Raw genomic sequence first — 14,810 nt, 5'->3', positions numbered from 1 at the left:
TTCCATTTAGCAGAAAAGTACACAGCGCCCTCTAGTGGATTTGTCATCTAAAACATGCAATGAAATGTACCAGTAGCAATGTATTTTACATTTCACAAACATGTAGTCACACATTTCTGTTGAGCCTGGCTGGATGCACTCATGCTAGTGGCGTCATATCTTAATGACTCGTTTATTTTATCAACTAATTCTGGATAAATGGTTTTTAAGTGGGCTGGAGTTATAAATCATTTTCAAAACACCATCGGGGGAAACTTGCTCTGCTGTAATAAAGCTAATAATCAATCTAGTCTAATAATAAATCTGCTGTTGTGTTTCCAGTGGGTCTGGAGCAGCAGTTTTACATTGAGCAAAAATGTAGACAGCGCCCTCTAGTGGATTTTTCATCTGAAACATGCATCAAAATGTACACAAACCTACATATTTTACCTTTCCCAAAAATGTACATAGCGCCCTCTAGTGGAATTATCATCTAAAACATGCAAAGAAATGTGTCCGGACCAACATATTTTACATTTAGCAAAAATGTACACAGCGCCCTCTGGTGGATTTGACTTCTAGAAGTACAACGACACCCAGAGCTACATTTTTTACCTTTCACAAAAATGTAGACAGCACCATCAAGTGAAATTACCATCTAAAACATGCAAAGAAACGTATCCAGACCAACATATTTTACATTTAGCAGAAATGTACACAGCGCCCTCTAGTGGATTTGTCATCTGAAACATGCAACAAAATGTACACAAACCTACATATTTTACCTTTCCCAAAAATATAGACAGCGCCCTCTAGTGGATTTGACTTCTTAAAGTAAAGTGATGTGCAGAGCTACGTATTTTACCTTTCACAAAAATGTAGACGGCGCCCTCTAGTGGAATTGACTATCTAAAACATGCAAAGAAACATATCCGGACCAACATATTTTACATTTCGTCACCTTAGAATTATAAGGTTCTATCTGACATTTTTGTCAAAATTTTTTTATTGACATATTCCTATTAATTGACATCTTATTTACATTATGGGATGTTTTTTTCGAAGTCGTTTACATTTTAAGAATTTTTATTTAAAAAACAAATGTTACACACATACTGTTTGCTATGGAATGCAAAACCTTTTAATCTCAATATCTCAAAGTCATTCAGAACGCAGATAGAACCTTATAGTTCCAAGGTGACGACTTAGCAAAACTGTACACAGCGCCCTCTAGTGGATTTGACTTCTAGAAGTGCAATGAGACCAAGAGCTATGTATTTTACATTTCACAAAAATGTAGATGGCGCCCTCTAGTGGAATTGACATCTAAAACCTGCAAAGAAATGTATCCGGACCAACTTATTTTACATTGAGCAAAAATATACACAGCGCCCTCTAGTGGATTTGTCATCTGAAACATGCATCAAAATGTACACAAACGTACATATTTTACCTTTCCCAAAATATAGACAGCGCCCTCTAGTGGATTTGACTTCTAGAATTGCAACAACACCCAGAGCTATGTATTTTACATTTCACAAAAATGTAGACGGCGCCCTCTAGTGGAATTGACATCTAAAACCTGCAAAGAAATGTATCCAGACCAACGTAATTTACATTGAGCAAAAATATACACAGCGCCCTCTAGTGGATTTGTCATCTGAAAACATGCAATGAAACGTACCCGGAGCAATGTATTTTACATTTCACAAACATGTAGTCTAAGGCACATATTTCCGTAGAGCCTGGGCTGGATGAACTCATGCTAGTGACATCATTGACTCGAAAACTAATTTTGGATAAATGGTTTTTAAGTGGGCTTGAGTTATAAATCGTATTCAAAACACCTACTAAAGTGTAATAGATCACCATGACTTCATCGGGGGAAACTGCAGTGCTGTAATAAAGCTAATAATAAATCTAGTCTGGTAATAAATGTGCTGTTGTGTGTTTTCAGTGGGTCTGGAGCAGCAGTGTGAGTTAACCTGTCGGCCGGTTGGTTACCGCTTCTACGTGCGCCAGGCGGAGAAGGTTCGAGATGGGACGCCCTGTGCAAACAACACACCCACTGATGTTTGTGTGGGGGGACGCTGCCTGGTAAGAACACACACACACCACAATCATCAAACCTGATAAGTCTGCTCAGCTGCAGTGCAAACACACACCATCCTTTAAGGAGTATGCCTTTAGTGTAGTTTATGAAAGGATGTTCCTCATGTCAGATGTGTTTGTGTGTGTGTGTGTTTCAGAGCGAGGGTTGTGACGGTGTGCTGGGCTCTGGGCTGGTCCGGGACCGCTGTGGTGTGTGTGGCGGTGAGGATGGCACCTGTGAACGGGTCAGCGGGAGCTTCATGAACACCAGTGTTCCTCTGGGATACCACAAAATCCTGGACATCCCACCCGGAGCCACGGCTATCAACATCACAGAGAGACGAGCCAGCCCAAACTACCTGGGTATGAACTCTGTGTGTGCATATGTGTGTGTGTGTGTGTGTGTGTGTGTGTGTGTGTTTCTAATACTCTTACAATCTATAATATTACAATTTAATGTAATATTACTTAAAGGGGACCTATTATGCCGCTGTCGCTTTAAATGCAAATGAGATTGTGCGCTTTTTAAAAGAGGGCGGAGCTACAAACGCCTGTGTGTCAGCATAGTGGCAGATTCAAAAACAAGACTAACCTCCAATGCTAATGAGGGAGAGATGGTCACTAGTGGGCGGGGCTTTCCCACTCTGATGACACAAACAAAGGGAGAATGCCAATCACTGAGCTGAACCCAACCAATAGTGTTTTCAGAAGCAGACGGAAGAGAGTAAGTGCACTGCCGACACATGGTTTTACCTTGATTTTACATTGCTTTTCTCTCTTTTGTGTAATCGTGGTTCACCGGACTCGAACCCGAGTGTTCATAGTGTTCATACACTGCCCCCTAGTGTTCATAGTCTTCATATACTGCCCCTAGTGTTCATAGTCTTCATATACTGCCCCCTAGTGCTCATAGTGTTCATATACTGCCCCCTAGTGGTCATAGTGTTCATATACTGCCTCCTAGTGTTCATAGTCTTCATATACTGCCCCTAGTGTTCATAGTGTTCATATACTGCCCCCTAGAATTCATAGTCTTCATATACTGCCCCCTAGTGTTCATAGTCTTCATATACTGCCCCCTAGTGTTCATAGTGTTCATATACTGCCCCCTAGTGTTCATAGTCTTCATATACTGCCCCCTAGTGTTCATAGTCTTCATATACTGCCCCCTAGTGTTCATAGTCTTCATATACTGCCCCCTAGTGTTCATAGTGTTCATATACTCCCCCTATTGTTCATAGTGTTCATATACTCCCCCTAGTGTTCATAGTGTTCATATACTGCCCCCTAGTGTTCATAGTGTTCATATACTGCCCCCTAGTGTTCATAGTCTTCATATACTGCCCCCTAGTGTTCATAGTGTTCATATACGCCCCCTAATGTTCATAGTGTTCATATACTCCCCCTAGTGTTCATAGTGTTCATATACTGCCCGCTAGTGTTCATAGTGTTCATATACTGCCCCCTAGTGTTCATAGTGTTCATATACTGCCCCCTAGTGTTCATAGTGTTCATATACGCCCCCTAATGTTCATAGTGTTCATATACTCCCCCTAGTGTTCATAGTGTTCATATACTGCCCGCTAGTGTTCATAGTGTTCATATACTGCCCCCTAGTGTTCATAGTGTTCATATACTGCCCGCTAGTGTTCATAGCGTTCATATACTGCCCCCTAGTGTTCATAGTCTTCATATACTGCCCCCTAGTGATCATAGTCTTCATATACTGCCCCCTAGTGTTCATAGTGTTCATATACTCCCCCTAGTGTTCATAGTGTTCATATACTGCCCCCTAGTGTTCATAGTGTTCATATACTGCCTCCTAGTGTTCATTTACATATAAACTGCAGTCTAACGTATGTTAAAGTTTTAGCCTGAAGCACATTTTCATTTCATTGAGTCTGTGTTGGTTGTTTTGGCCGTGTTGAATCACACTGCTAATGTCGTGCTCATCCTAATATTAGCCTGAACAGGACTCAGGAATGCACACATATTCACGGCTGTTGATCTTATAAGCGCAGCTCTGGAGGATCTCTGGGCTGGATTAGGTAATGCAGGCATGTTTTCCTTTAGTAGTGAACATGTCTGTGTTTGTTTCGCTGTGTGTTCCGGAGCCCCGGAGGCAGATGGCTGTATTAGACAAAACACTGACAGAGTTACATGACAAATCAGCCTTTTCTGCCTCTCTGACATCCTTTAATTGGCTTTTATTTCTTTTATTTTTTGTTCTGCGTGTGTGAGTCTTGGTTTTGTTGATCAGGGGTTGTTCTTTCAGAGCTCAGGAGGTGTTGTTACCATTTGTGTTGATGGTTTTTGTTCCTTTTATAGAGGATTTAAATTAGTGCAAAGATTAATCACAATTAAATGCATACAAAATAAAGGTTTGTTTTGACATAATATATGTGTGTGTCTTACATACTGTTATTGTGTATATGTGATACACACACACATACATAAACACAAAACTATTAAAAAAAACTTTTTTCCATAGACATTTAAATGTATATATGATTTGTATCACTATTCATTTATATATAACTTGTGTTTATATATATATATATATATATATATATATATATATATATATATATATATATATATATATATGCGTGTATTTATATATTAATGCATTTATCGATTAATCTTAATTAATCTTTGTTTAAATATTTAAATATACTAGGTTTACAATGGTATTCAAACATCAAATACGACGGTGGAAACATTGTTGCATAAATTATTTACATTTGATTATTAAATTAAGAAACATTGTTGCATAATTTATTTAAATTTGATTATTAAATTAAGAAACATTGTTGCATAATTTATTTAAATTTGATTATTAAATTAAGAAACATTGTTGCATAATTTATTTAAATTTGATTATTAAATTAAGAAACATTGTTGCATAATTTATTTAAATTTGATTATTAAATTAAGAAACATTGTTGCATAATTTATTTAAATTTGATTATTAAATTAAGAAACATTGTTGCATAATTTATTTAAATTTGATTATTAAATTAAGAAACATTGTTGAATAATTTATTTAAATTTGATTATTAAATTAAGAAACATTCTTGCATAATTTATTTAAATTTTATTCTTAAATTAAGAAACATTGTTGAATAATTTATTTAAATTTGATTATTAAATTAAGAAACATTCTTGCATAATTTATTTAAATTTTATTCTTAAATTAAGAAACATTGTTGAATAATTTATTTAAATTTGATTATTAAATTAAGAAACATTGTTGCATAATTTATTTAAATTTGATTATTAAATTAAGAAACATTGTTGCATAATTTATTTAAATTTGATTATTAAATTAAGAAACATTGTTGCATAATTTATTTAAATTGTATTTTTAAATTAAGAAACATTCTTGCATAATTTATTTAAATTTTATTCTTAAATTAAGAAACATTGTTGCATAATTTATTTAAATTTGATTATTAAATTAAGAAACATTGTTGCATAATTTATTTAAATTTTATTCTTAAATTAAGAAACATTGTTGAATAATTTATTTAAATTTGATTATTAAATTAAGAAACATTGTTGCATAATTTATTTAAATTTGATTATTAAATTAAGAAACATTGTTGCATAATTTATTTAAATTTGATTATTAAATTAAGAAACATTGTTGCATAATTTATTTAAATTTGATTATTAAATTAAGAAACATTGTTGCATAATTTATTTAAATTTGATTATTAAATTAAGAAACATTGTTGCATAATTTATTTAAATTTGATTATTAAATTAAGAAACATTGTTGCATAATTTATTTAAATTTGATTATTAAATTAAGAAACATTGTTGCATAATTTATTTAAATTTGATTATTAAATTAAGAAACATTGTTGCATAATTTATTTAAATTTGATTATTAAATTAAGAAACATTGTTGCATAATTTATTTAAATTTGATTATTAAATTAAGAAACATTCTTGCATAATTTATTTAAATTTTATTCTTTAAATCTAGAAAAATAGTTGTGTAGTTTAACTTTGTTAAATTAAATTAGTCTCAGTATTACTCTAGTTGTCAGTATTTGAGGTCTTTTTCAGTCTCTATGAATGAGTTTCTTGATGTCTGTGCAACATCTTCACCTTTACACTCCTGCTAAGAGAGGGAGAATTGCTGGTGGCATGTGGTGTGTGATTATGGTAGGAAACTCATAAAAAGATCATCACAAGATCTGTACTGAGATCTGTAATTACACACAGCTAAAAACAGCTTCCACAAACAAATAATGACTGTCGGAGGACTCAAGAGCATAGTAAAAAGAGCTCTGCGTGTTCTGAGTTTAATGTCATTAGTGTGTGTGTGTGTGTGTGTGTGTGTGTGCAGCTCTGCGCAGTGGAACAGGTCAGTCTGTGGTGAACGGCCGCTGGGCTGTGGATCCTCCAGGAGAGTATCAGGCAGGAGGAGCCGCTTTCCTCTACACTCGACCCAAAGCAGAGCCTCAGGAGCGGGGAGAGGACAGAGGAGAGACCCTCACTGCTGCTGGACCCACAACTGCACTGCTGCAGCTATATGTGAGCACACACACACACACACACACACACAGATATATCCCGGCCGGGTCAGTCAGTGTTTCTGCGTGGAGTTTGCATGTTCTCCCCGTGTTGGTGTAGGTTTCCTCCGGGTGCTCCGGTTTCACCCACAGTCCAAACACATGCGCTATTGGAGAATTGATGAACTAAATTGGCCGTAGTGTATGAGTGTGTGTGTGAATGTGAGAGTGTATGGGTGTTTCCCAGTACTGGCATGCGGCTGGAAGGGGCAGAAGATTTACGTCCCAGAAGGATAATGACGTTTCAGCTTTAGGTTGATTTAGATGTGAAGGTAAAGACTGTGAGAGTGTGTTTCGTGTGAAATATGGCTGACACTGGCTGGAATGCAGTGTTGGAGTGAGACGTTTCCATATGCTGGAGTTTATTAACCTGTTTTTATTCTCTCTCTCTCTCGCTGTAGATTATTTTCCACAGGCAGAATCCAGGCATCGACTATGAATATTACATCCCAGTGGATAAACGGAGAGACGGAGAGAGAGAGGTGCTCAGGGAGAGAGAGAGAGGGCGATCGGCACTCAGAGAGACCAGTGAGTTTAACTACACTCAAGAAAAAGTATTTACACTCCCGGCCACTTTATTAGGTACACCTTACTAGTACCAGGTTGGACCCCCTTTTGCCTTCAGACCTGCCTTAATCCTTCGTGTCAGAGATTCAACAAGCTACTGGAAATATTCCTGAGATTTTGCTCCATTTTGACATGATAGCATCACACAGTTGCTGCAGATTTGTCGGCTGCACATCCATGATGCCAACCACATCCTAAAGGTTCTCTATTGGATTGAGCTCTGGTGACTGTGGAGGCCATTTGAGTACAGTGAACTCATTGTCATGTTCAAGAAACCAGTCTAAGATGATTGGGGCTTTATGACATGGTGCGTTATCCTGCTGGAAGTAGCCATCAGAAGATGGAGACACTGTGCTCATAAAGGGATGGACATGGTCAGCAACAATAGACTGATTTCACGCGGCCGCCATATTTTAAAGCGAAATCGAGGCTGCGGTGGGAAGAAACCCGGAAGTATCGTTGGGAGTTACATTAGAACGTTGTGTACTTGGCTGTATATCTTATCAGCGAAGAGAAAGTGACACAAATTTATAATTTCACCGCCTTCCGAGTGACCCGAAGGTCCGTTCTGAATGAATGGTGAAAATAAAAAGGGATATCAGAGCTCATTTTCAGCTAAGTTAAGGGAAATGGCACTAGTTAGCTAACGTTTTCTTTCCCAAACACACGTTTTAGATGCCATTTATCAAACGCGAGTTAATGAACTTATTCTTTCACTATATTAGACTTGTCACGATACTGAATTAAAAGAAAAACCAATTTCCCGCTAACATTTAAAGCACTGTTGACGGCTTTCTTAAAACAGCGCTGATTTGCCATTGTGTTCACGTGATCAACAGAATAGCTTGTGATTGGCCGAGAAGGTCATCAGTTCACCCTCCGCTGTTTACCGAGTACAAACACAGATGAGCCGAGCGATCTGCTTGATGACTCGACTGATCTTCATGGCTGCTTCCGCTCGCGTCTCCGTGTATCTGTGTTTGCACTGGGTGAAGGGCAGTAAACTGAGTGCAAACACAGATACAAGGAGACTGGAACGCTAAGCAGCCGTGAAGATCAGTCGAGTCATCTGCGCTCAGCGGCGCTTCAATTTTAACTCAGCGGGAAATAGATGGTTTTAAAACTTCAGTACCGGGACAACACTATTACAGACAACACGAGGGTGTGCTACAGTGTTTTATCGCTCACTGGGTAACATAGATTGAAGCAGGGAAGCGTCCCCACGGTGTTTACCTGCTGCCATGATCTGAAGCCTAGGAGGACACTTGAGCATATTATTCTTAAAGAGATTGTGATGTTGTTTGATGCTAAATTGCTTTTAATTTTCTAAATTAAACTTACTGAATGATATTAAAGTGATGTTTACACCAGTTCTGCATTTTGAAATCTCGGCAACAGCTGGAGGTGTGTACTCCACATCATGTTACTGTAATGTGTACAGTCCTTGTCCTATACTTCCGGGTTTCTTCCCACCGCAGCCTCGCTTTGGTTCTTTAAAATGGCGGCCGCGTGAAATAAGCGTATACTCAGGTAGGCTGTGGCGTTGACACCATGCTCAATTGGTACTAATGGACCCAAAGAAAATCTCCCCCACACCATTACACCACCACCACCAACCTGAACCGCTGATACAAGGCAGGATGGATCCATGCTTTCATGTTGTTGAGGCCAAATTGTGAGCCGAGCATCCGAATGTGGCAGCAGAAATGGAGACTCATCAGACCAGGCAACGTTTCTCCAATCTTCTATTGTCCAGTTTTGGTGAGCCTGTGTGAATTGTAGCCTCAGTTTCCTGTTCTTAGCTGACAGGAGCGGCACCCGGTGTGGTCTTCTGCTGCTGTAGCCCATCCGCCTCAAGGTTGGACGTGTTGTGTGTTCAGAGATGCTCTTCTGCAGACCTCGGTTGTAACGAGTGCTTATTTGAGTTACTGTCGCCTTTCTATCAGCTGGAACCAGTCTGGCCATTCTCCTCTGACCTCTGGCATCAACAAGGCATTTGCGCCCATAGAAATGCCGCTCACTGGATATCTCCTCTTTGTCGGACCATTCTCTGTAAACCCTAGAGATGGTTGTGTGTGAAAATCCCAGTAGATCAGCAGTTTCTGAAATACTCAGACCAGCTCGTCTGGCAACAACCACATTTAAAGTCTCTTAAATCCCCTTTCTTCCCCATTCTGATGCTCGCTTTGAACTGCAGCAGATCATCTTGATCATGTCTACATGCCTACATGCAGTGAGCTGCTGCCATGTAATTGGCTGATTAGACATTTGTGTAAACGAGCAGTTGGACAGGTGTACCTAATAAAGTGTACACTGCTTGTATTTAAAATAAGCTGAAACAAAACAATTCTGGATTTGTCTAGTTATTAAATGAGTTACGTTAACTAAATGGATTTGTGTTGAGATAACATGAAGGAATTGTGTGCAACCCTGCATTTTTACACTGTATTTCTCTCTCTCTCCTCTGTTTCTCTCTCCTGATGATCTTCTCTCTGCCTCTAAATTTATAGTGTTTATATGTGTGTGTGCCGTGCAGATATATTTCACTTGAGCAGTCTTCTCTTATTTCTCCCCTCACTGAACAGCCACCACTGAAACCTTTTAAGGTCATTACAGGAGAGTAGTGTGTGTGTGTGTGTGTGTGTGTGTTTGAGAATGGGGTCACAGTGAAAGTGTGTGACAAAAGTATGAATCAGGCTTCGTCTCTGTGCCAGCTCTGCTGAAAACTATTTTTTGGGGAGAAACTTGGGAACAGAGCAGCTCAATCAGCTTTAACCAGCTAATACCAGCAGCACACCACCACATTAGCTGGTTCTTTATCAGGGAATTAAAACCTAGTGAACATCTGTCTGCTGTCTAATTTATACAGGCGGCCGGAGACTTGAGTTTCAGCTCAGTGATGGTCTTCTGCTTGTGTTTCAGCTGGAGTCTCGATGGCAGTGGAAAACCCTGTTGCGTCTCCTCCAGTGTCATCTTCCTTCCCTTTATCATCATCTTCCTCTGGATCTGATCGATGGACGCCTGAGAGGCCCCGCCCACAGGGCTTAGGACCCAATCGAAATGCCCGGATCCCTCCAAGAACAGACCTCCCGTTGGACAATCAGCCAGTGTTTGTGTGGAGACGAGGAGCGCTGACGGAATGCACTGCCAGCTGTGGGAAAGGTCAGATTAGCACACACTGTATAAAAAAATATTCATTTTCCTTCAGCTTAGTGCCTTTATTTATCAGAGATCGCCACAGCGGAATGAACCGCCAACTATTATTTAAAAAAAACTTCAAATTCAACCCAAACATGCTTTTATTTAGTGACAGGCAGTGTGAATCCCTCTTCCTCATGCATATTCCTCATCATGCATCTGCTGTTTTGATTCTTACACTAGACATTACTGAGTGTGTCATCGTTTAACCTGTGCTGCAGAGTGTTTATTTGTAAAAGTAGAGCTGGAAACACTCACAGAACATGAACCCGTTGCCTACTGACATAAGAACAGAGCCAAGCACTGTGGAAAAGGGTGTTCGTGTGCCAGACTGTTAGGGAGTTTCTCTCTCTGTATGTGTGTGTGTGTGTGTGTGTGTGTGTGTTTCAGAGGTTTCTTCCCAATGTGTTTCATTAATCTGAGATGCCCACTGTGAATTTGCTCTCTGCCTCCTCCTTCTGGTGTGTTTAAATAGCTGCAGGTTGGCATGCTGCACTTTAACTGCATATATTGGCAAAGCACGCTGCCTATTTTTACATGTTTACTATAGCAGGAATAGTAAAACAGATTCCACAGAACCCAAGCAGTATCTGGAGACCACGTTCACAGAGACTTGAGGGTGTAAACAGCCACCCAGAATACATTGCCATATGTTTACACAGCTTATTTATGTGTAACAACATGTAAAAAAATACTATAGTAGTGCATAGTAAGTACTATAGTGTTTTTGAACCTTACTATAATAAAGTGTGTGTAACAGATTAATTCAAGTAGATTATGTGTGACCATAGCAACTATAGAATTACCACAACAGATCAATTCGAGTACTTTACTGTTGTTGTTGTGTTACCATAGCAACTATAGAATTACCACAACAGATTTAATTCAAGTTATTTACTGTTGTTGTTGTGTTACCATAGCAACTATAGAATTACCACAACAGATCAATTCGAGTACTTTACTGTTGTTGTTGTGTTACCATAGCAACTATAGAATTACCACAACAGATCAATTTGAGTACTTTACTGTTGTTGTTGTGCTACCATAGCAACTATAGAATTACCACAACAGATTTAATTCAAGTACTTTACGGTTGTTGTTGTGTTACCATAGCAACTATAGAACTACCACAACAGATCAATTCGTGTACTTTACGGTTGTTGTTGTGTTACCATAGCAACTATAGAACTACCACAACAGATCAATTCGAGTACTTTACTGTTGTTGTTGTTGTTTTACCATAGCAACTAAAGAATTACCACATGTTTAATTCACTGTTGTTTTAACTATAGCAACTATAGAATTACTACAACAAATTTGATTTAGGTACTCTACTGTAGTTGTTGTGTTACCTTAGCAACTATAGAATTACCACAACAAATTTAATTAAGTACACTACTTTACTGGAGTTGTTATATTACCATAGCAACTATAGAATTACCATAACTAATTTAAATACTTCACTGTAGTTGTTCTTACCATAGCAACCATGTAATTACCACAACAGATTAATTAAAGTATTTTACTTTAGTTGTTGTTACCATAGCAACTATAGAATTACCACGACAGAATAATTCAGGTACTTTAGTGTAGAAGTTACCATAGCAACTTCAGAATTACCACAACATATTTAATTCAAGTACTTTATTGTAGCTGTTGTTACTATGGAAACTATAGAATTACCACGACAGAATAATTCAGGTACTTTAGTGTAAGTGTTACCATAGCAACTTCAGAATTACCACACCATATTTAATTCAAGTACTTTACTGTAGCTGTTGTTACTATAGCAACTATAGAATTACCACAACAGATCAATTCAAGTATTTTACTGTTGTTGTAACTATAGTAACTATAAAATTACAACAACAAATTTAATTAGCTACTTTACTGTAGTTGTTGTTACTATAGTAACAATATATTTACCACAACAGATTTAATTGAAGTACTTTACTGTTGTTGTTGTGTCACCATAGCAACTAAAGAATTACCACAACAGATTTAATTCAAGTATTTTACTGTTGTTGATATGCTACCATAGCAACTATAGAATTACCATGACATGCTTAATTCAAGTACTTTACTGTTGTTGTTGTTGTTGTTGTTGTGTTACCATAGCAACTATAGAATTACCACAACATGTTTAATTCAAGTAGTTTACTGTTGTTGTAACTATAGCAACTATATAATTACTACAACAAATTTGATTTAGGTACTTTACTGTAGTTGTTGTGTTACCATAGAATTACCACAACAGTTTAATTTAAGTGCTTTACTATAATATGGTGTAAAACATTAGAAAACAAATAGTTTTACTATTTAAGCATTTAATAAAAATTACTACAGGCTGTTCGTTCCGCTGTGGCAACCACTGATAAATCAGGAACTAAGCCAAAGGAAAATGAATGAATGAATGAATGAATGAATAAGTTACTCCAGTATTTTTTCATGTGGGTAGCTTTAATTTGTTTTAATGTGTGTATATGTGTTCGTGTGTACTCAGGCTCTCAATACCAAGAGATTGTGTGTGTGAACAGACACACAGAACAGGAGGTTCACGAGAGGAGGTGTGACTCTGCAACCAAACCCGTGCCAGAGGAGCAACCATGTAATGTTCATCCATGTCCACCATTGTGAGTAGCCTAACTGTGAATTACTGTTTCCTTAAAGAACTTTATTTCACAAAGATGCATTAAATTGATCAACAATTAATTAACCAATGCTAAAAAAATCATGTTAAAATTCCTTGCATCATACTAATCTAGTCTAGCAAGTATCTAGAAAAGATCATAGCATCAAGCTAAACATGCTAGAAAGAAGTAAACAACATGCTATGTGCTGCGTGGCATGGTGTTGATTCATAACAGGATAATGCTAAACTTGTTAGCGAAATCATGCTATCAACCCATATGAAAAAATACTATTGTAAACCATAATGAACATAGTGCTTTTGAACCATACTATAGTAAGGCATTTAGTAGATTATGTGTTACCATAGCAACTATAGAATTACCACAACAGATTTAATTCAAGTAATTTACTGTTGTTGTTGTGTTACCATAGCAACTATAGAACTACCACAACAGATCAATTCGAGTACTTTACTGTTGTTGTTGTGCTACCATAGCAACTATAGAATTACCACGACATGTTTAATTCAAGTACTTTACTGTTGTTGTTGTTGTTACTATAGGAACTATAGAATTACTATGACAGATCAATAGAAATACTTTACTGTAGTTGTTGTGTTACCATAGTTACTATAGATAAATAGTCTATCTCATGACGTGTGTGTGTGTGTGTGTGTGTGTGTGTGTGTGTGTGTGTGTGTGTGTGCGTGTAGCTGGGAAATGGGGGCGTGGTCAGAGTGCAGTGTTTCCTGCAGTTGGGGTGTTCAGCAGCGTCAGATACAGTGCAGGCAGAGTTTTGGGAACCGTTCAACGATGGTCCACCCTCAGCGCTGTGCTGGTCTGACCCGTCCCAACGCCACACAGCCCTGCCACCCTCGCGTCTGCTCACACTGGGAGATCAGCACCAACTGGAGCACGGTGAGACATACTGCACCAAGTAATTCCTACACAGTTTTACGATTTTGTTTGTGTAAGTATAGGGTTGGGGGATTAGCAAATCATACTACAATGTACGAATGTGATTATATAAATGGATATGAATTAGGGGCCGATCACACTGAACGTGTTTTTCCATCATGAGAACGCAAGCCACACCACACTGCTGCAAAGCTGCTGTATCCCACCGGTCCTACTGCACCCATCCCGTTCTGAGCTGGGATCGAACTGGCGATTCTTTGTATGGGAGATAGTTGCTCTAACAATGAGGCTCAAGACCATGGCATCTAATGTCTGTCGCTAGAGCACCTTTAGAGGTCAGAGGAGTGAGGTTTACCTGCATTGCACTTCGCTAGCTGGCCTCCGTTACACTCGCATCCTGGATGAGCCCTCAAATGTAACCCACCGGTCCTACTGCACCCATCCCATTCTGAGCTGGGATCAGAATGGTCATTCTTTGTATGGGAGTCGGTTGCTCTAACAAGTAGGCTCAAGACCATGGCCTCTAGCGTCTGATGCTAGAGCCCCTTTAGAGGTCAGAGGAGTGAGGTTTACCTGCATAGCACTTCGCTAGCTGGCCTCCGTTACACTCACACTCTAAACCTCACTCCCATCCCGGACGAGCCCCCACGTGTAACCCACCAGTTCTTCTAGCAGGCCTCCATGTGCCTGCTGTCATGTAAACGGAAACCCCGCCTCTGCTTTCATTTGATTGGACAATGAAAAAGACGCAACATAGCATGCTATTTCTGCTCAGAGTTGAATTTTTCTCAACTGCAAGCGCAGAACACCATGGCAGAAATGCGAGGTGCAGCAGGTGGTT

General features: G+C 38.6%; 1 protein-coding gene across 1 annotated transcript in view; it reads left to right on the top strand.

The window, feature by feature from the left end:
• The window catches only part of adamtsl4 (ADAMTS-like 4), a 79,753-nt gene that overhangs the window by 56,131 nt on the left and 8,812 nt on the right, over positions 1-14,810 (top strand). Inside the window, exons 6-12 of the mRNA XM_056474614.1 lie at positions 1,937-2,076; positions 2,229-2,433; positions 6,431-6,618; positions 7,058-7,184; positions 10,146-10,385; positions 12,925-13,054; positions 13,765-13,969. Coding sequence (XP_056330589.1) covers positions 1,937-2,076; positions 2,229-2,433; positions 6,431-6,618; positions 7,058-7,184; positions 10,146-10,385; positions 12,925-13,054; positions 13,765-13,969 — 1,235 coding nt within the window. The remainder of the gene's footprint in view (positions 1-1,936; positions 2,077-2,228; positions 2,434-6,430; positions 6,619-7,057; positions 7,185-10,145; positions 10,386-12,924; positions 13,055-13,764; positions 13,970-14,810) is intronic.

Source organism: Danio aesculapii, chromosome 16, assembly GCF_903798145.1.
Source record: "Danio aesculapii chromosome 16, fDanAes4.1, whole genome shotgun sequence".
Lineage (NCBI taxonomy): Eukaryota > Metazoa > Chordata > Actinopteri > Cypriniformes > Danionidae > Danio > Danio aesculapii.
This window is presented reverse-complemented; position numbering and strand designations above follow the sequence as displayed.